General features: G+C 45.6%; 1 protein-coding gene across 1 annotated transcript in view; it reads left to right on the top strand.

Moving 5' to 3' along the window:
- The window catches only part of ush2a (Usher syndrome 2A (autosomal recessive, mild)), a 486,438-nt gene that overhangs the window by 430,528 nt on the left and 33,140 nt on the right, over positions 1-22,770 (top strand). Inside the window, exons 64-68 of the mRNA XM_036955034.1 lie at positions 457-614; positions 2,627-2,785; positions 3,648-3,810; positions 5,781-5,998; positions 6,095-6,231. Of these exons, the coding sequence (XP_036810929.1) occupies positions 457-614; positions 2,627-2,785; positions 3,648-3,810; positions 5,781-5,998; positions 6,095-6,231 (835 nt within the window). The remainder of the gene's footprint in view (positions 1-456; positions 615-2,626; positions 2,786-3,647; positions 3,811-5,780; positions 5,999-6,094; positions 6,232-22,770) is intronic.

Genomic DNA, 22,770 nt, shown 5'->3' with positions numbered 1-22,770 from the left:
GCCATTCATAGGGTAAAATGGCAAGACAAAATATTTTAGTGCCTTTGAACAGGGTATTATAGTAGGTGCCAGGAACACCCGTTTGTGTGAAGAACCACAACACTGCAAGGTTTTTCACACTCAACAGTTTCCAATGTGTGTCAAGGTCCACCACCCAAAGGACATCCAGCCAACTTGACACAACTGTGGGAAGCATTGAAGTCAACATAGGCCAGCATCCCTGTGGAACGCTTTCCACTCGTTGTAGAGTCCATGCCCCAACGAATTGAGGCTGTTCTGAGGGCAAAATGGAAGGTGTCCTTAATGTTTTGTACACTCAGTTTACAGTATATAATATATAATCTGAAGAAAAAATGTGTTGGACCGCTTCTCTGTGGCTATGTCTGTATGTGTGTCTGTGTCTCTGTGTTTTCCCATCGTGTAACACTACAGACTCTCTCCCTTCCTCCCCCTCAGGTATGTGTATGTGTTGGAGGCCAGTACCGGGGGCGGTAGTGGTTTGAGTAACAGGTACGTCGTCCAGACACCAGTCTCCTCCCCTCTGGGAGTCCCGCCCCCTCATAACGTCACCGTGTTTGGCCCCCGCTCTCTCTTCGTCTCCTGGACACCCCCAGGTCAGTGACGACCCCCCTCTCGGTCTACCCGCTACTCCCCTTATCTGGTTGTCCAAATATGTGTTTCAGCCAGGTCACTGGCATGTTGGTTCATTGTCATGCCATATACGACTGGCATGACAGCAATAGTCAGGAGTTGGCTGAAGTACATACTATGATGTGGGAAAGACTTCCCTAATGCAGTGGTCCACCTATGGGTAGTGGCTCGGGTCCTGTAGGCTCATATACACTTTATGTAACATAGCTATGACAAAACAAATGTGACCCAACCTCTCAATAAGGCTGTTTGTGACCTCGGTCTCATGTCCCTAATCCACTAGTCTCTGCCTCCGCACACACACACACACACGCACACACAGACACACAATTTGTTCATATTCCCATCAGAGGTACCTTTCCATAATTCACACCAACTATAGGCAGATAGGTCATTCAACATTCATGAGTTCCAGGATGCATTGAGAATGGCCTGATTATCTTAACAAATGAAACATTTAAATTATTCACCTTTCCTCATAGCTTTCTCCCTCAGCAGATGTAGCCTTCTGCTGAGACACACACACACACACACACCTTGCCCGTATTAGTACTTTGATCTGTGCCAGGCTGCCTCAGAGGTTCAATGGGAGCTCTCCTTAAGTTCTATTATTTATAACTAATCAGCAGCGTTACACATCCCCACTTTCAACTCCACACAGAGCCTGATCAGGGGTAATGGCAGCCACAGCAGCCAGGAGAGACCCTTCAGTAGCGATCTGTCACACACACACACATTACCCCCCCTGCACACACACACACACACACACACACACACACACACACACACACACACACATTACCTCTTCACATAATTACCCCCCCTCCACACACACACACACACACACACATTACCCCCGCACATAATTACCCCCCCTCCACACACACACACACACACACACATTACCTCTGCACATACTTACCCCCCCTCCACACACACACACACATTACCCCCGCACATAATTACCCCCCCTCCACACACACACACACACACACACACACACACACACACACACACACACACACACACACACACACATACACCACATGCTTAAACGCACGCAAATAATCACACATGCACGTACAGACACACACACACACACACTCCAAACCCTGGGTCCAGCAGCCTAACCAAGCGTGAGAGATCAGGCAATACTTCCCCTCTTTTAGAATCAACCTGTAATGACTCTAGAATAGCCTGCCTATGGATATGTCTGTGTGCTATTTCAGGCCCCTCTCATAGTAAGCACACATAATGAGAAGATAATATTTATAGATGGATTACTTCAGGCAGATAATCATAGTCAAAGCCCGCATACACACACATCCAAACAGTCACAGACGCACACACATAAATAGACGTATTGGGGATCCTTATAAAGAATTGGTACACAGAGGGTGAGAGGTGATGCATCCTGCCCTGACCTCCCATATCTCCTCCCACCTCTCTGCATACAGACAGTTATGTCTTGGTCCTGACTGTTCATTGTCTCTCTGTGCACATCCATACCAGTCTCTCTGTGATGCACTGTCCCCTTGACCATCTGACCATGTTCAGATCCTACTAAATTACCCACAATGCCGTAGTAAATCCAGCGCGTGGGAGCATCCGTGGCCAAAGGCAGGATAAATCAGAGAGCATTGATCAATGGAACAGAACCAGCACACCCTGGTTTATTAGTCTCCCTTCGCACAAACCGTATTTTGCATGTAGGGCCTTTCTAATAGAGAACCACATCTCAATATTTATCTGTGAGTTACTTTGCTACCTAGCCACATTGCATTCAAAACACAGGAGAGATGTCATGGGAATACAAAGTAAGAATGCTCTCTCTCATTCTCTCTCACATTCTCTCCCTCTCTCGCTCTCCTTCTCTCTCTCATCCTCTGTCACGTTCTTTCTCTCTCCCCCTCGCTCTCTCATTCTCTCTCTCACTCTCTCACTCTCTCTCGTTCTCTCACTCTCCCTCTCTCAGGTGTGTTCAACACCAGTCTTCCTCTATACTACAACATCCTGTTGAATCCAGGAAGTGCCAGGTCTGTGATGCGTACGGTGGGACGGGAACAGAACCTCAGTGTGTCTGGGTTAGACCCCTACACCCAGTACCACATCAGAGTCCAGGCCTGCCAAGCCGGTATGGACTGGGAATGACCAATGACAGACTACCTTGAGAGACAGTGTTTTATACTTAATTATGCGTAGTTAATCTTATCAAGTATTTAGAACACAACTGGGTAATTCTGTCTTCTTTGTTCTCACCCCCCTCTCTCCATTTCTCTCCATGTCTCTCCATTTCTCTCCATGTCTCTGCATGTCTCTCCATGTCTCTCCATTTCTCTCCATGTCTCTGCATTTCTCTCCATTTCTCTCCATGTCTCTCCATGTCTCTCCATTTCTCTCCATGTCTCTCCGTGTCTCCATTTCTCTCCATGTCTCTGCATGTCTCTCCATGTCTCTCCATGTCTCTCCATTTCTCTCCATGTCTCTCCGTGTCTCTCCATTTCTCTCCATGTCTCTGCATGTCTCTCCATGTCTCTGCATGTCTCTCCATGTCTCTCCATTTCTCTCCATGTCTCTGCATGTCTCTCCATGTCTCTCCATTTCTCTCCATTTCTCTCCGTGTCTCTCCATGTCGCTCCATGTCTCTCCATGTCTCTGCATGTCTCTCCATGTCTCTCCATGTCTCTGCATGTCTCTCCATGTCTCTCCATGTCTCTCCATGTCTCTACATGTGTCTCCATTTCTCTCCATGTCTCTGCATGTCTCTCCATGTCTCTCCATGTCTCTCAATGTCTCTCCATTTCTCTCCATGTCTCTCCATTTCTCTCCGTGGCGCTCCATTTCTCTCCATGTCTCTCCATGTCTCTCAATGTCTCTCCATTTCTCTCCATGTCTCTCCCGGGCTCTCCATGTCTCTCCCTGTCTCTGCATGTCTCTCCATTTCGCTCCATTTCTCTCCATGTCGCTCCATTTCTCTCCATTTCTCTCCATGTCAGATGGGTGTGGGTTGGGTGAGGGGGTGTATGTGCGTACCTCTGAGGCCCCTCCAGAGGACATGGACCCCCCCACAGTGACAGCAGCAGGAGCCACAGTCATCCAGGTCTGCTGGAACCCCCCCCACAAGCCCAATGGACTCATCACCTCATACTTCATACACAGGTAATAACCATTCATACACAGGCAATAACCAGTCGTACACAGTTATAACCATTTGTACAAAGGTAATAACCATTCATACAAAGGTAATAACTATTCATACACAGGCAATAACCATTCATACACAGGCAATAACCAGTCGTACACAGTTATAACCATTCATACACAGGTAATAATCATTCATACACAGGTAATAACCATTCATAAACAGGTAATCATTCATACACAGGTAATAACCATTCATACACAGGTAATAATCATTCATACACAGGTAATAAGCATTCGTACACAGACAATAACCATTCATACATGGACAATAACCAGTCGTACGCCGGTAATAACCATTCGTACACAGGTAATAACATTCATACACAGGCAATAACCATTCATACACAGGCAATAACCATCCATACACAGGTAATAACCATCCATACACAGGTAATAACATTCATACACATGTAATAACCATTCATACACATGTAATAACCATTCATACACAGGTAGTAACCATTCATACACAGGTAATAACCATTCATACACAGGTAATAACCATTCATACACAGGTAATAACATTCATACACAGGTAATAACCATTCATACACAGGTAATAACCATTCATACACAGACAATAACCATTCGTACACAGGTAATATCCATTCATACACAGGTAATACCATCATAGTAATAACATCATCATGCACCTCTTAGTTTACAAGGTAATTCAGATTAAGGGGAGACTTTCTAATCTGCTTTGTATGTGTGTTGGTGTGTGTCGTGTTTGCGTTTAGTCCGCCTGGAATACGTACACTACCGTGCAAAAGTTTGGGGTCACTTAGAAATGTCCTTGTTTTTGAAAGAAAAGCACATTGGTCCATTAAAAGAACATCAAATTGATCAGAAATACAGTGTAGACATTGTTAATGTTGTAAATGACTATTGTAGCTGGAAACGACTGATTTTTAATGGAATATCTACACACAGAGGCCCATTATCAGCAACCATCACTCCTGTGTTCCAATGGCACGTTGTGTTAGCTAATCCAAGTTTGTCATCAATTTTATGTTATTCTAATGGACAAAAAATGTGATTTTCTTTCTAAAACAAGGACATTTCTAATTGACCCCAATCTTTTAAACGGTAGTGTATGTATGTGTATGTATGTATGTTTAGTCTGCATTTGTGTGTATCGACTACCCACTGTGCTAGTTTTTCATCTGCCTGATGTGTGTATTGTGTTCGTGCACCCATGTGTCTGCCTGTGTGTGTGCATGTGTGTGTGTGTTTGTCTGCGTGTGTTTGCCTGTGGTCAAGGTCAAGTGTGTGTTGTTGACCAGTGGTATCTGTATGCAGGGTCAGAGAGTATCTAAGCCTTGATAAGTCCTGTGGAAACATCATTAGCATATAGGCTGAGGGAAGAATCCTAACTTCACATCCACACAAGGAGTCAGACTTTGGTAAACCAAAATTGGAGTTACTCAAATTCAGTAGGAGAAGTTATTCCCAGAGGAAGGAGTACAGTTGAGCATTCAGATCATGGTTAGCATGACCAAACACACACTGTCTGACTCTCTCACTTAATACAGTATGTATAGGGGGGCTTGCTATAGACTTTGGGGACTTCTGTGCATCTGTGATTCTGAGATCCAGAGGTTTCTAATGGAGACACACAGTTGGAGGATGGGGTAGAGGGGTGTTTTGAGCTATGTTATCAAGTCCAGCTGTAGTTTAGATGTACATTGTGAACCAAGACACACTCGCGCAATGTTGTTTTAATGCAGTTGGAATGATTAGAGACTACCATCCTCTTGCCCCTTTTCGCTTCTTCTCCTCCCCTCTCTCTCTCCTCTTTTCATTGCCATCGTTTAACCCTTCTCCTATTGCTCTCTATTTCTCTCTCAAGTTGTAACTACGGCTTAGAGATGAACCTCAGGGTTAGTTAGCGTAACTCACTTGCTCTTCCTGTTTCCTGCCAGGCGACCAATGGGGACGCAGGAGGAGCTGTTGGTGTTTATCTGGTCCAATGGGCCGCTAGATTTTATCGACGCCAGCGACGCCCTCCAGCCCTTCAGACAATACCAGTACAGTGTACATGCCCACAACTCCCGCGGCTCTGCTCGCAGCCAATGGGCTTCAGCTGTCACCATGGAGGCGGGTCCAGAGGACATTGCTCCTCCTATTGTCACACCGACGAGTGAGTGAGAGATGAAATAGAGGGAGGGAAGAAAAGGTGACGTTTGACTTCATATGTTATTCTCACTGTGTGTAATATCTGTTTGTGTGTTTGCAGGTGCATACTCAGTACAGTTGAACTGGACACAGCCTGGACAACCCAATGGAAGGATTTCACAGTATCGCCTGGTGTACAGAAAACAGCCCACAGACCCCACACTTAACACCTCTACTATTATTGCGTTGACAGTACCGGTAAGAAAAGACACGATATGAATACATGTCTGTATTATCATTGCGTGCATGTGTTGGTCACAGCCTGTGGTGCTGGTGCCATCTGTTTGCCAGTGAAGGGGCCTGCAGGCACACACACACAGCCAAGGGCTCCTGTCCTCCAGGGCCCTTCCCACAATCCTCCACCTCCACGCCAAGTCTGCTCCAACGCTCCCACATGGAGAATACCTCTAAATGTGCCTTTCACAAACACACACACACACACACACACACAGATCCTCCCTTGCTGCCTGTCAGCCAGTCTAAATGTAACCTGGCAGCTCAGTAAACAGCCTGACATCAGTAGATCGCCATGCCAACGCCTCTTTGTGATATCATCTCCTCAGCACACCACGACACCGCTCAAAGCTCTGTGTGTGTGTGTCAACCTACAGTATATACCATCACTTTCACCAAGATGCCATTGTCATGGATTGTCATTGATCACCTGTTGCTTTACATGTTGTCACATGTTATTACATTAACTTCACATAAGATCACATGAAAACGTGTTTTTGGAACAATTCACATGTTCACATGTGGAATTCATGTGTTTTTTTCTTAATGGAAGAGAGAGAGGATGAGAAAGAGAGAGAGCGAGAACAATGGAAAAGGGTGGAGTATATAGATATCTAGCTGCTTTAAACATCCTGTTTTCTCGCCCTCTGACCTTTGTGTTGTCAGTCATAATTAATACAGAATGTAAATACAGACCTTTCACCTCATTGATATGGAGGTGTGTGTGTGTGTGTGTGTGTGTGTGTATGTGTGAGTGTGTGTGTGTGTGTGTGTGTGTGTGTGTGTGTGTGTGTGTGTGTGTGTGTGTGTGTGTGTGTGTGTGTGTGTGTTTCATTGATGTGGAGCGGCCAGAATGCCGCCACGGTCATTTGTGATAATGGGTGTGTGAAGTCAGTCTCAGTCGCTCACTGAGAAATAAAGAAAGAAAAAAAATAGACACAAGACTGTGTTAATCCTCTGAGCTAAAGCCAAGGCATTAGTGCCAGGAGCTAAGACAAGTCTTCAGGCATGGTTACAAATCACACTAATGTTTTTGAATGTTCATGAAATCATCTCTGTTCCACTGGTGTGTGTGCTACAGACCCTGGTTCGATTCCAGGCTGTATCACAACCAGCCGGGATTGGGAGTCCCATAAGGCGGCGCACAATTGGCCCAGCGTCATTAGGGTTTGGCCGGGGTAGGCCGTCATTGTAAATTATAATTTGTTGTTAACTGACTTGCCTAGTTAAATAAAGGTTAAATAAAAATAAAAATAAATGTCTGTGTGTGAGGCCGCAGATGGGTCTTTTGGCCGGGGGCCGGGTTTGGGAGGTTGGGATTGTAGCTCTCTACCTCTGGCCTTATGCTATCACACCTGTTTCTCTGTGGACTCCACACTCTGCTGTCTATTGATCTTACTGTAGACAACTGTTCACTAATCACAATTTTATTCTCTACTCCGTATTTGTTTTCTTTGTTCTCTTCTCTCTCACTCCTCCTCTCCTCCTCTCTCTTCCTCTCTCCCTCTCTCTCCATCTCTCTCCTCCTATCTCTTCCTCTCTCCTCTCTCCCTCTCTCTCCATCTCTCTCTTCCTCTCTCCATCTCCCTATCTCCATCTCTCTCCTCTTTCTCCATCTCTCTCCAACTCTCTCTTCCTCTCTCCCCATCTCTCTCCAACTCTCGCTTCCTCTCTCCATCTCTCTCCTCTTTCTCCATCTCTCTCCAACTCTCTCTTCCTCTCTCCCTCTCTCTCCATCTCTCTCCTCCTCTCTCATCTCTCTCCTCCTCTCTCCCTCTCTCTCCATCTCTCTCCAACTCTCTCTTCCTCTCTCAATATCTCTCCTCCTCTCTTCATCTCTCTCCTCTTTCTCCTCCTCTCTCCTCCTCTCTCATCTCTCTCCTCGGCTCTCCCTCTCTCTCCATCTCTCTCCCACTCTCTCTTCCTCTCTCCTCCTCTCTCCCTTTCTCTTCAATTAGCATAAAAAACTCCACCAACCTATTTAAATTAGTTCAACATTTATGTTTTTGTTAATTTCTCTCCTCCTTTCTCCATCTCTCTCCTCTCTCCCTCCATCGCTCTCCTCCTCTCTCTCTCCATCTCTCTCCTCCTCTCTCCATTTCTCTCCCTCTATCTCCATCTCGCTCCATCTCTCTCCTCCTCTCTCCATCTCTCTCCAACTCTCTCTATCTCTCTCCTCCTCTCTCCCTCTCTCTCCATCTCTCTCCAGCTCTCTTTTCCTCTCTCCATCTCTCTCTTCCTCTCTCCATCTCCTCTTTCTCCTCCTCTCTCCTCCTCTCTCCCTTTCTCTTCAATTAGCATAAAGAACTCCACCAACCTTTTTAAATTAGTTAAACATTAATGTTTTTGTCTAAAAACAGTGCAAGTCTGTTTTTATGTGGACAAACGGGTTGGTAAAGTTCTTAGGTTTATGGGAGAGAAGTTGGCAGTTAATCAGCAGTGTATCTAATGTGTAGTCTGACAGTTTTCTCCTCTCTAGTCTGACAGCCTTCAGAGCAGATGGTTTGATGTTCTCCTCGCTAATGTCCACTACTGAGAGGGAGATCAACCACGGATATAAGCAATAAGCCTGTATGTGTGTGTGTATTGATCTCTGACTGGGCTGGGAGCACCTCTCCGTGCCAGTGTGGATGATTAATGGGGTCGTCATGGCGATCGGATAGAATGAGGGTACAGAACGCAGGCGGTCTGCCCCGCCAGAACCCTGCGCCCGCCTGGCAGACCGCGGTTACACACACACACACACACACATACTGCACACCAATCTAGAGATGCTAACGTAACACCTATTTACTCCTCACGTCCTATTCCAGATCCAGCCTCTTTCTGTCTTTGCTATATCTTTCTCTCCTTGCTGTTTCCTCCCACTAGCTCTCCCTCTTTCTCTCCTTGCTGTTTCCTCCCACTAGCTCTCCCTCTTTCTCTCCTTGCTGTTTCCTCCCACTAGCTCTCCCTCTTTCTGTCTTTGCTGTTTCCTCCCACTAGCTCTCCCTCTTTCTGTCTTTGCTGTTTCCTCCCACTAGCTCTCCCTCTTTCTCTCCTTGCTCTATCCTCCCACTAGCTCTCCCTCTTTATCTCCTTGCTGTATCCTCCCACTAGCTCTCCCTCTTTCTGTCTTTACTATATCTTTCTCTCCTTGCTGTTTCTTCCCACTAGCTCTCCCTCTTTCTGTCTTTGCTATATCTTTCTCTCCTTGCTGTTTCCTCCCACTAGCTCTCCCTCTTTCTCTCCTTGCTGTTTCCTCCCACTAGCTCTCCCTCTTTCTCTCCTTGCTGTTTCCTCCCACTAGCTCTCCCTCTTTCTGTCTTTGCTGTTTCCTCCCACTAGCTCTCCCTCTTTCTGTCTTTGCTGTTTCCTCCCACTAGCTCTCCCTCTTTCTGTCTTTGCTGTATCCTCCCACTAGCTCTCCCTCTTTCTCTCTTTGCTGTTTCCTCCCACTAGCTCTCCCTCTTTCTGTCTTTGCTGTTTCCTCCCACTAGCTCCCTCTTTCTGTCTTTGCTGTATCCTCCCACTAGCTCTCCCTCTATCTCTCTTTGCTGTTTCCTCCCACTAGCTCTCCCTCTTTCTCTCATCATTCTCTCCCTCTCTATTCTCTCTACTCTCCACTTAATTTAGTCACACTATCCTCCATCCCACCTTTTTCTTTCCCCTCTCTCCCTCCTCCCTCTCTCCCTCCTCCCTCTCTCGTCTCCTCCCTCTCTCGTCTCCTCCTTCCCTCTTCATCCTGATGTTGTGTTGTGGTCCCTGGACCCCTGATGAAGTCAGATGTATTAGTACTGGACATATACATTCCTGCACAATTACCCCTCTCCTCCTCTTCTTCCTCCCTCCATCCTCCCTCCTCTCCAGATGTTGTGTGTAGGGCCCTTGGGGCTCCTGGTGAAGGGAGATGTATTAATACAAGTGATTGATCAGATCAGGACCCCTGACAGTCATCAGCCCCGGGACCATCTGGTTGCTGCTCGCACGCCTTCACCCAAACACAACCTGACACTGCATTAATCTGATGCATCTTCTGCTACTGTGTGTGTGTGTGTGTGTGTGTGTGTGTGTGTGTGTACACGCTCCTCACTCCGCCAGCCAGGCCCAGCAGCCACCAGGACCTGAAGGGTGCAGAAATTAAGGTTATTACATAAATTGAGCCATATGGTCTAAATATTTCAGAGCTGAAATTTACTAGCCAATAAAATTGGCTCCTGCCTCTCTAATGGTGTAAATTACAGTTTAACCACGGTGCTAATGATGTCCTTCTGCTGCAGTAACCACTCTAACATGAAGGACATTGTTTAAAAAATACCCCCAGAAAAAAAGAGATATTGAGTGAGGGAAGGAGGGGGGTAGAGAGAGAGAGGGATAGAAGTGGTAGCAGCATGTTTACAATCTGTTAGTTTACCATTAAGGACAAGGAGGAGAGCGAGGGGGACAGCGAGGGGTGACCGGTGGACCGTGTCTCGCCTTCAACACTGGGGCAAACACACGCCATTGCACTGTTGGAGACGCGTTTGTAAGCAAACATGGTCGGGTCATAAAACTCCTGGACGTAGAGGCTGGGCTGAAGGTCACAGAAGAGCAGGTCACAGTGTTGTCACAGATCACACACTGATGACCCCGGTCAGAAGAGAACAAACGGCTCTATCGTTCCATATCTCTCTCATTATCTCTCTCATTATCTCTCTCATTGTCTCTCTCATTATCTCTCTCATTAGCCGCTTCATTGTCTTTTTCTAACTCTGGTAACTTCCTTGTTTTGTATTTTACCCCTTTTTCTCACCAATTTTGATCTTCTTTCATTGCTGTAACTCCCCAACGGAATAGCAAAGTTTGAGTCATGCGTCCTCCGAAACATGACTCGCCAAGCCGCGCTTCTTAACACCCACTCGCTTATCCCTGAAGCCAGCCGCACAAATGTGTCGGAGGAAATGCCCGCCACAAGGAGTCGCTAGAGCGCGATGAGCCTCAGCCAAACCCTCCCCTAACACAGACAATGTGGGGCCAATTGTGCTCCGCCCTATGGGACTCACTATCATGGCCGGTTGTGATAAAACCCGGGATCGAACCTGGGTCTGTAGTAATGCCTCAAGTGATGCAGTGCCTTAGACCGCTGCACCACTCAGGAGGCCCCATGACTCCTTATTCTAATCTTTCTCTCTCTGTCTCTCTTTCTCTCTCTCTCTCTCTCTCTCTCTCTCTCTCTCTCTCTCTCTCTCCCTCTCTCTCCCTCTCTCTATGTCTCTCTCAATTACATTTCAATTCAATTTAAGGGGCTTTATTGGCATGGGAAACATGTTTACAATTCTCTCTTTTACTTTATCTCTCTCTCTCTCTCTCTCTCTCTCTTTCTCTCTTCCTCTCTCTCTTTCTGTCTATCACTTTCTCTCTCTCTCTCTCTCTCTTTCTCTCTTCCTCTCTCTCTTTGTCTCTCACTCTCTCTTTCTCTCTTCCTCTCTCTTTCTGTCTCTCACTTTCTCTCTCTCTCTCTCTCTTTCTCTCTTCCTCTCTCTTTATGTCTCTCACTCTCTCTCTCTCTTTCTCTCTTCCTCTCTCTTTCTGTCTCTCACTTTCTCTCTCTTTCTCTCTTCCTCTCTTTATGTCTCTCACTCTCTATCTCTTTCACACAAGTTTCAGTGAGGCCTTTTATTCTTTAAACTTGCTGCCTGAATCCCCTGGTGCAGAAAGAGGGTGTAGAGGGAGAATAGAGGGAGTGGTAGAGAAAGGAGGAGAGTGGAGGAAAGAGAGAGGGCTTCGCCCTTGGGCTGTGGCACAAGGGAATGGAATGAAGAGTGCTGCAGAGTGGAGTGGAGGGAAGCGAGGGAGTGGACAGAGGAGTGGACAAAAGAGGAGAGGAGAGAGAGGGTAGGAGGGTAGAGGGTTCGTTAGGTCTCGCCCCCAACCCCCACCCCTCGCCACTGTACTCAGGCCCTGATTGGAGGGCACTTGAAGTGATTGTCTCACGCAGGCCCCTCGCATAAACAGAAAATAATCATCTACAACAACCACAACTACTCCATCTCTCTCTCTCTCTTGCTTCCTCCCCTTATCTTCTTCTCTTCCTCTCTTTCCTCTTCTCTTCCTACCTCTCTTCTCTTCATCTCTCCAGACAAGAGCTCCCTCGTTCTGTAAATGTGTGCTGAGATGTTATTGTATGCCTCAAAAGGAGTGTGTGTGCGTGTGTTGTGTGTGTGTGTGTAATGCTCTTCACTCATCCTAATGTGTGAAAAAGTGTGCATGATGAGACTGTAGAGGTGTGTGTGTGCGCGTGTGTGTGTGTGCGCGTGTGTGTGTGTGTGTGTGTGTGTGTGTGTGTGTGTGTGTGTGTGTGTGTGCACGCTCGTTGGATTTATCCCTTCCCCAACAACAAGTGGGACACAATCATGAAGTGGAACGACATTCATTGGATATTTCAAACTTTTTTAACAAATCAAAAACTGAAAAATTGGGCGTGCAAAATTATTCAGCCCCTTTGCTTTCAGTGCAGCAAACTCTCTCCAGAAGTTCAGTGAGGATCTCTGAATGATCCAATGTTGACCTAAATGACTAATGATGATAAATACAATCCGCCTGTGTGTAATCAAGTCTCCGTATAAATGCACCTGCACTGTGATAGTCTCAGAGGTCCGTTAAAAGCGCAGAGAGCATCATGAAGAACAAGGAACACACCAGGCAGGTCCGAGATACTGTTGTGAAGAAGTTTAAAGCCGGATTTGGATACAAAAAGATTTCCCAAGCTTTAAACATCCCAAGGAGCACTGTGCAAGCGATAATATTGAAATGGAAGGAGTATCAGACCACTGCAAATCTACCAAGACCTGGCCGTCCCTCTAAACTTTCAGCTCATACAAGGAGAAGACTGATCAGAGATGCAGCCAAGAGGCCCATGATCACTCTGGATGAACTGCAGAGATCTACAGCTGAGGTGGGAGACTCTGTCCATAGGACAACAATCAGTCGTATATTGCACAAATCTGGCCTTTATGGAAGAGTGGCAAGAAGAAAGCCATTTCTTAAAGATATCCATAAAAAGTGTTGTTTAAAGTTTGCCACAGGCCACCTGGGAGACACACCAAACATGTGGAAGAAGGTGCTCTGGTCAGATGAAACCAAAATGGAACTTTTTGGCAACAATGCAAAATGTTATGTTTGGCGTAAAAGCAACACAGCTGAACACACCATCCCCACTGTCAAACATGGTGGTGGCAGCATCATGGTTTGGGCCTGCTTTTCTTCAGCAGGGACAGGGAAGATGGTTAAAATTGATGGGAAGATGGATGGAGCCAAATACAGGACCATTCTGGAAGAAAACCTAATGGAGTCTGCAAAAGACCTGAGACTGGGACGGAGATTTGTCTTCCAACAAGACAATGATCCAAAACATAAAGCAAAATCTACAATGGAATGGTTCAAAAATAAACATATCCAGGTGTTAGAATGGCCAAGTCAAAGTCCAGACCTGAATCCAATTGAGAATCTGTGGAAAGAACTGAAAACTGCTGTTCACAAATGCTCTCCATCCAACCTCACTGAGCTCGAGCTGTTTTGCAAGGAGGAATGGGAAAAAATGTCAGTCTCTCGATGTGCAAAACTGATAGAGACATACCCCAAGCAACTTACAGCTGTAATCGCAGCAAAAGGTGGCGCTACAAAGTATTAACTTAAGGGGGCTGAATAATTTTGCACGCCCAATTTTTCAGTTTTTGATTTGTTAAAAAAGTTTGAAATATCCAATAAATGTTGTTCCACTTCATGATTGTGTCCCACTTGTTGTTGATTCTTCACAAAAAAATACAGTTTTATATCTTTATGTTTGAAGCCTGAAATGTGGCAAAACGTCGCAAAGTTCAAAGGGGCCGAATACTTTCGCAAGGCACTGTATATACAGGGTCAGTTCCAGGGTCAGTAGCTATATACAGAGTCAGTTCCAGGGTCAGTAGCTATATACAGGGTCATTTCCAGGGTCAGTAGTTTCATACAGGTTCAGTTCCAGGGTCAGTAGCTTCATACAGGTTCAGTTCTTGGGTCAGTAGCTATATACAGAGTCAGTTCCAGGGTCAGTAGCTATATACAGAGTCATTTCCAGGGTCAGTAGCTTCATACAGGTTCAGTTCTAGGGTCAGTAGCTATATACAGAGTCAGTTCCAGGGTCAGTAGCTATATACAGGATCAGTTCCAGGGTCAGTAGCTGTATACAGGGGCAGTTCCAGGGTCAGTAGCTATGTACAGAGTCATTTCCAGGGTCAGTAGCTATATACAGGGGCAGTTCCAGGGTCAGTAGCTATATACAGAGTCATTTCCAGGGTCAGTAGCTTCATACAGGTTCAGTTCTTGGGTCAGTGGCTATATACAGGGTCAGTAGCTATATACAGGGTCAGTTCCAGGGTCAGTAGCTGTTTACCTGGTCAGTAGCTATATACAGGATCAGTTCCAGGGTCAGTAGCTATATACAGGGTCATTTCCAGGGTCCGTAGCTATATACAGAGTCAGTTCCAGGGTCAGTAGCTATATACAGAGTCAGTTCCAGGGTCAGTAGCTATATACAGAGTCAGTTCCAGGGTCAGTAGCTATATACAGAGTCAGTTCCAGGGTCAGTAGCTATATACAGGGTCAGTTCTAGGGTCAGTAGCTATATACAGGGTCAGTAGGGTCAGTTCCAGGGTCACTAGCTATATACAGGGTCAGTTCCAGGGTCAGTAGGTATATACAGGGTCAGTAGCTATATACAGGATCAGTTCCAGGGTCAGTAGCTATATACAGGGTCAAATCAAATTGTATTTGTCACAGTCGTGCCTGGCCATGCAGTCATGGGTGAACAGGGAGTACAGCAGGGGACTGAACACGTACCCCTGAGGGGCCCCCGTGTTGAGAATTAGTGTGGCAGATGTGTTGTTACCCACCTGGGGGCGGGCCCGTCAGGAAGTCCAGGATTCAGTTGCAGAGGGAGGTGTTTAGTCCTAGGGTCCTTAGCTTAGTGATGAGCTTTGAGGGCACTATGGTGTTGAACGCTAAGCTGTAGTCAATTAATAGCATTCTCACGTAAGTGTTCATTTTGTCCAGGTGGGAAAGGGAGTGCAATAGAGATTGCATCATCTGTGGATCTGTTTGGGCGGTATGCAAATTGGAGTGGGTCAAGGGTTTCTGGTTTGATGGTGTTGATGTGAGCCATGACCAGCCTTTCAAAGCATTTCATGGCTACATACGCGAGTGGTATGGGTTGGTAGTCATTTAGGCAGGTTACCTTAGTGTTCTTGGGCACAGGGACTCTGGTGGTCTGCTTGAAACATGTTGGTATTACAGACTCAATTAGGGACAGGTTGAAAATGTCAGTGAAGACACTTGGTCAGCGCATGCTCGGAGTACACGTCCTGGTAGTCCGTCTGGCCCCACGGACTTGTGAATGTTGACCTGTTTAAAGGTCTTACTCACATCGGCTACGGAGAGCGTGATCACACAGTCATCCGGAATAGCTGATGCTCTCATGCATGCTTCAGTGCTGCTTGCCTCGAAGCAAACATAGAAGTAATTTAGCTCGTCTGGTTGGCTCATGTCACTGGGCAGCTCGCGGCTCTGCTTCCCTTTGTAGTCTGTAATAGTTTGCAAGCCCTGCCACATCCAACGAGCGTCGAAACCGGTGTAGTAGGATCCAATCTTGTCCTGCGCTTTGCCTCTTGGATGGTTCATCTGAGGACATAGTGGCATTTCTTATAAGTATCCAGGTTAGAGTCCCGCTCCTTGAAAGCAGCAGTTCCACCCTTTAGCTCAGTGCAAATGTTGCCTGTAATCCATGGCTTCTGGTTGGGGTATGTACTGGGTCACTGTGGGGACGACGTCATCGATGCACTTATTGATGAAGCCAGTGACTGTTGTGGTGTACTCCACAATGACATCGGAGGAATCCCGGAACATATTCTAGTCTGTGTTATTAAACAGTCCTGTAGCTTAGCATCTGCTTCATCTGACCACTTCTTTATTGACTGAGTCACTTGTGCGTGCTGCTTTTGTTTTTTCTTGTAAGCGGGAATCAGGAGGATAGAATTATGGTCAGATTTGCCAAATAGAGGGCGAGGGAGAGCTTTGTGCGCATTTCTGTGTGTGGAGTAAAGGTGGTCTAGAGTCTTTTCCCTCTGGTTGCACATTTAACATGCTGGTAGAAATTAGGTATATCAGATTTAAGTTTCCCTGCATTAAAGTCCCCGGCCACTAGGAGCGCCACCTCTGGATGAGCGTTTTCCTGTTTGCTTATGGCCGTATACAGCTCATTGAGTGAGGTCTTAGTGCCAGCATTGGTTTGTGGTGGCAAGTAGACAGCTACGAAAAATATAGATGAAAACTCTCTTGGTAAATAGTGTGGTCCAAAGCTTATCATGAGATACTCTACCTCAGGTGGGAAAAACCTTGAGACTTCCTTAATATTAGATTTCGTGAACCAGCTTTAGTTTACATATATACACAGACCACCACCCGTAGTCTTACCGGAGGCAGCTGTTCTATCTTGATGCAGCGTAAACACGCCAGCTGTTCTATATCCATGTCGTTGTTCTGCCACGACTCAGTGAAACATAAGATATGACAGTTTTTAATGTCCCGTTGGTAGGATATTCGTGATCGTAGCTTGTCTATTTTATTATCCAATGCACGTTGGCTAATAGGACTGATGGTAGAGGCAGATTACCCACTTGCCGTCGGATCCTTACAAGGCACCCTGACCTACCTCCCTGATATCTCCGTCTCTTTCTCCTGCGAATGATTGGGATGAGGGCCTTGTTGGGAGTCTGACTCGTTAAAGAAAAAATCTTTGTCCAGTGTGAGGTGAGTAATCACTGTCCTGATATCCAAAACCTCTTTTCGATCATAAGAGACAGTGGCAGAAAAATTATGTACAAAATAAGTTACAAATAATGCAAAAAAACACAGACAATAGCACAATCGGTTAAGAGCCCGTAAAACGGCAGCCATCTCCTCCGGCACCATCAACATTGTGTCAGTTCCAGGGTCAGTGCCAATACCATATTTACTATGTGCAGCGATAGTATGAGGGCTCTAGGTGGTTGTTTTGTTAAACCCTCAAACTATTCTGAGATTTCATTCTGGAAGAAAAATATTTCAATATGTTTTATTATTATATTGTTATGTGAAATGTGCATTGCTGGTTGAATTGTTGTGTGTGTGCAGTAATTGATGTGTGTGTATGCATGTGTAGCACTCAATCTGAACTCAGAGTACTGGGACAGTGGCATCCATCCACACACACAAACTCACACACAGACAGAAGGTCAGTCTACATCCTAGCCGCCCCAGCTCCCTGGGCCTGATGACCCATCCTGGGGCTTCGAGATGCCATAAACAATCATGGCTGCCAGTGTGAACCAGGCATGTCCAGAACAGACTTCCCAGCAGCCACCACTCCACCCTCTGAGTTGTCCGGAGACACGCAGGCTGCCCCCGTGGCATTGTGTATGTGTGCGTGTGCGTGTGCGTGTGCGTGTGTGTGAGTGTGTGTGTGTGTGTGTGTGTGTGTGTGTATTCCACTCACACAGGGCATTAACATATACATACACACAAACAGCCCACTGTGTTGTGGGCAGTTTCACCTCAGGAGGCTGCTGAGGGGATGACGGTTCATAATACTGGTCAGAACGGAGCAAATGGAATGGCATCAAACACCTGGAAATCATGTGATTGATGTATTTGATACCATTTCACCTATTTTGCTTCAGCCATTACCACGAGCCCGTTCTCCCCAATTAAGGTGCCACCAACCTCCTGTGGTTTCACCTCAGGAAACTCCAAAACAATTACTGCTCCCATGGGGCTGACCTGGTCTGTCTGGTTATACTGTTACTGTAAATAGGCTTTACATTTCATACCGTTTGGTCTCAAAGGGCATGAATTCAACAGGGATTCTTCAAAGGCTACATTTTCTTGTAGTATCGCATGTATTTTGACAGTTTTCTCTCCTGTAAATATATTTAGTGTGTTTTGTTTTTGGGGAAGGAGAGAAGCAGAGAGATGAGAGCCTTTGCTGTACTACTGAATAAAGCCAGAACGCTTACAGAGTTGAAATTAAATGAATGGTGGAATTATTTGTTGTGTGTGTGTGCGTGCGTGCGTGCGTGCGTGCGTGCGTGTGTGTGTAGTCTATGCCATATGCTAATGAGAGTCCCCGCCCCTCCTTTCTGGTCTGTGACTGTGAGAGATAATCAGCATAATTATTCTGACAAATACACATGGTTATTCTTAATTAGTATCATAGCCTGTCCCTGTCTGCACAGTGCCTGTCCACCTGCATCACAAGCACACACATTCACACTGGCCAAGGGAGACATGTGCTTGCAGAGAGAAAGAAAGAAAGAAACAGAAGGAGAGAGAGTGAGAGAAAAAAGAAAGAAAGAAAGATGGAAAAAAATGAAAAACGTTTGTCTTCCAAATGTGACATTGTGTTGAGGTAAGGCGAGTCCATTTAAATCTGAGGTAGATCTGGGAACTGTTTCATGTATACATTAGTAAGGCCTGTCTTCTCGCTGTCTATTCTCTCCTCCTCTCTCTCTCTCTCTCCTGCGATATAACTGTTGACTTTTAACGTCTCTGAATATCTCAGGGAATGACTCTCTCTCACTTAGAGAAGCAAGGGTAGTCATTGATATCAACACATGCTTCATGTTGGCAGACATGAGTGTTTTAATTGAAACCAACCATCCATCACACACACACACAGTCACACACACATCCATTAATGAAAAGTTAAACACCTCCTCTTGTAGACATCCAAGCTGTGAACATTTATTCAGAAATCTATAACAGAATCAATTCTCTTAGTTGTTTTTTAATGGCAGTCTGGAGTAGGGTGTGCACACGCATCTGTGCATATGGGTGTGTCTCTGTGTTGTTGTGTCTCTGTGTTGTTGTGTCTCTGTGTTGTTGTGTCTCTATGTTGCTGTGTCTCTGTGTTGGTGTGTCTCTGTGTTGCTGTGTCTCTGTGTTGGTGTGTCTCTGTGTGTGTGTGTGTGTGTGTGTGTGTGTGTGTGTGTGTTCATGCAGTGTGCCGGTGGTGTTTTAGTGAAAGTGTTTGATTGCATTGCCATCTAGGGGCTGCCAAGGAGTCTCTACGCTCAGATAACGACACACCAACAGCTGTTGCTATTGACAATGTGCATATGTTAACTGTGTTATGGTCCACATGCACCATATACTTCACTGTGTTAAAGGTAGCTTAAAGGGGCGGCAGGGTAGCCTAGTGGTTAGAGTGTTGGACTAGTAACCGGAAGGTTGCAAGTTCAAACAACATCATTGAAAATAAGAATTTGTTCTTAACTGACTTGCCTAGTTAAATAAAGGGAAAAAAATAAGTATCTCTTTCTGTCTCTCTCTCTCTCTCTCTCTCTGTCCCTCTCCCTCTTTCTTAATCTCTCTTCCTCTCTCTCACCCTTATCTCAATTCAATTTCAATTTAAGAGCTTTATTGGCATGGGGAACACATGTTTCCTTTACCAAAGCAAGAGATAATAAAGAATTCACAGTAAACATTACATTCACAAAAGTTCCAAAATAATGAAAATGTCATATTATGTCTTTTTACAGTGTTGTAATGATGTGCAAATAGTTAAAGTACAAAAGGGAGCTGATACTATTCTCTTCTTTCCTGGCACTGCACAGAACTGTGATTTTCAAAGGATTACACTTTTTACTTTTGCTCTCTCTCTTCCCTCTCTCTTTGTGACAGGGGGATCATTAATCCTGTCTCTCCTCTCTCTTTGTGACAGGGGGATCATTAATCCTGTCTCTCCTCTCTCTTTGTGACAGGGGGATCATTAATCATGTCTCTCCTCTCTCTTTGTGACAGGGGAATCATTAATCATGTCTCTCCTCTCTCTTTGTGACAGGGGGATCATTAATCCTGTCTCTCCTCTCTCTTTGTGACAGGGGGATCATTAATCATGTATCTCCTCTCTCTTTGTGACAGGGGGATCATTAATCATGTCTCTCCTCTCTCTTTGTGACAGGGGGATCATTAATCATGTCTCTCCTCTCTCTTTGTGACAGGGGGATCATTAATCATGTCTCTCCTCTCTCTTTGTGACAGGGGGATCATTAATTCTGTCTCTCCTCTCTCTTTGTGACAGGGGGATCATTCATTCTGTCTTTCCTCTCTCTTTGTGACAGGGGGATCATTAATCCTGTCTCTCCTCTCTCTTTGTGACAGGGGAATCATTAATCATGTCTCTCCTCTCTCTTTGTGACAGGGGGATCATTAATTCTGTCTCTCCTCTCTCTTTGTGACAGGGGAATCATTAATCATGTCTCTCCTCTCTCTTTGTGACAGGGGGATCATTAATCCCGTCTCTCCTCTCTCTTTGTGACAGGGGGATCATTCATCATGTCTCTCCTCTCTCTTTGTGACAGGGGAATCATTAATCATGTCTCTCCTCTCTCTTTGTGACAGGGGGATCATTAATCCCGTCTCTCCTCTCTCTTTGTGACAGGGGGATCATTAATCCTGTCTCTCCTCTCTCTTTGTGCATTAATCCTGTTTGCTGTGAATTAAAACCCAGAACAAGTGAAAAAACAGCAGAAAATCATCTATGTCATGTTTGTTTGGACGTGGTTCTGATAATGTGGGTGCTGAGGTTTTATTTTGTTGTTAGTGATGGTGGCTCAGTGGTTCAGATCAACTTATAGCAGAGACAAGGGTTCACCTGAATCACTTTGCACCAGGAGACTAACACACTGCGTTCTGCAATGGGACTAGGCTTTCATCATGGTACACACACACCCATACATACACACACACTCCAGAGGAGGCTGGTGGGATGAGCTATAGGAGGACGGGCTCATTGTAATGGCTGGAATGGAATCAATGGAACGGAGTGATATCCAATGCACGTTGGCTAATAGGACTGATGGTAGAGGCAGATTACCCACTTGCCGTCGGATCCTTACAAGGCACCCTGACCTACCTCCCTGATATCTCCGTCTCTTTCTCCTGCGAATGATTGGGATGAGGGCCTTGTTGGGAGTCTGACTCGTTAAAGAAAAAATCTTTGTCCAGTGTGAGGTGAGTAATCACTGTCCTGATATCCAAAACCTCTTTTCGATCATAAGAGACAGTGGCAGAAAAATTATGTACAAAATAAGTTACAAATAATGCAAAAAAACACAGACAATAGCACAATCGGTTAAGAGCCCGTAAAACGGCAGCCATCTCCTCCGGCACCATCAACATTGTGTCAGTTCCAGGGTCAGTGCCAATACCATATTTACTATGTGCAGCGATAGTATGAGGGCTCTAGGTGGTTGTTTTGTTAAACCCTCAAACTATTCTGAGATTTCATTCTGGAAGAAAAATATTTCAATATGTTTTATTATTATATTGTTATGTGAAATGTGCATTGCTGGTTGAATTGTTGTGTGTGTGCAGTAATTGATGTGTGTGTATGCATGTGTAGCACTCAATCTGAACTCAGAGTACTGGGACAGTGGCATCCATCCACACACACAAACTCACACACAGACAGAAGGTCAGTCTACATCCTAGCCGCCCCAGCTCCCTGGGCCTGATGACCCATCCTGGGGCTTCGAGATGCCATAAACAATCATGGCTGCCAGTGTGAACCAGGCATGTCCAGAACAGACTTCCCAGCAGCCACCACTCCACCCTCTGAGTTGTCCGGAGACACGCAGGCTGCCCCCGTGGCATTGTGTATGTGTGCGTGTGCGTGTGCGTGTGCGTGTGTGTGAGTGTGTGTGTGTGTGTGTGTGTGTGTGTGTATTCCACTCACACAGGGCATTAACATATACATACACACAAACAGCCCACTGTGTTGTGGGCAGTTTCACCTCAGGAGGCTGCTGAGGGGATGACGGTTCATAATACTGGTCAGAACGGAGCAAATGGAATGGCATCAAACACCTGGAAATCATGTGATTGATGTATTTGATACCATTTCACCTATTTTGCTTCAGCCATTACCACGAGCCCGTTCTCCCCAATTAAGGTGCCACCAACCTCCTGTGGTTTCACCTCAGGAAACTCCAAAACAATTACTGCTCCCATGGGGCTGACCTGGTCTGTCTGGTTATACTGTTACTGTAAATAGGCTTTACATTTCATACCGTTTGGTCTCAAAGGGCATGAATTCAACAGGGATTCTTCAAAGGCTACATTTTCTTGTAGTATCGCATGTATTTTGACAGTTTTCTCTCCTGTAAATATATTTAGTGTGTTTTGTTTTTGGGGAAGGAGAGAAGCAGAGAGATGAGAGCCTTTGCTGTACTACTGAATAAAGCCAGAACGCTTACAGAGTTGAAATTAAATGAATGGTGGAATTATTTGTTGTGTGTGTGTGCGTGCGTGCGTGCGTGCGTGCGTGCGTGCGTGTGTGTGTAGTCTATGCCATATGCTAATGAGAGTCCCCGCCCCTCCTTTCTGGTCTGTGACTGTGAGAGATAATCAGCATAATTATTCTGACAAATACACATGGTTATTCTTAATTAGTATCATAGCCTGTCCCTGTCT

Source organism: Oncorhynchus mykiss, chromosome 19 (genome assembly GCF_013265735.2).
Source record: "Oncorhynchus mykiss isolate Arlee chromosome 19, USDA_OmykA_1.1, whole genome shotgun sequence".
NCBI lineage: Eukaryota > Metazoa > Chordata > Actinopteri > Salmoniformes > Salmonidae > Oncorhynchus > Oncorhynchus mykiss.
The sequence above is the reverse complement of the archived record's forward strand: the minus strand, read 5'-3'. Positions and strand labels throughout refer to the sequence as shown.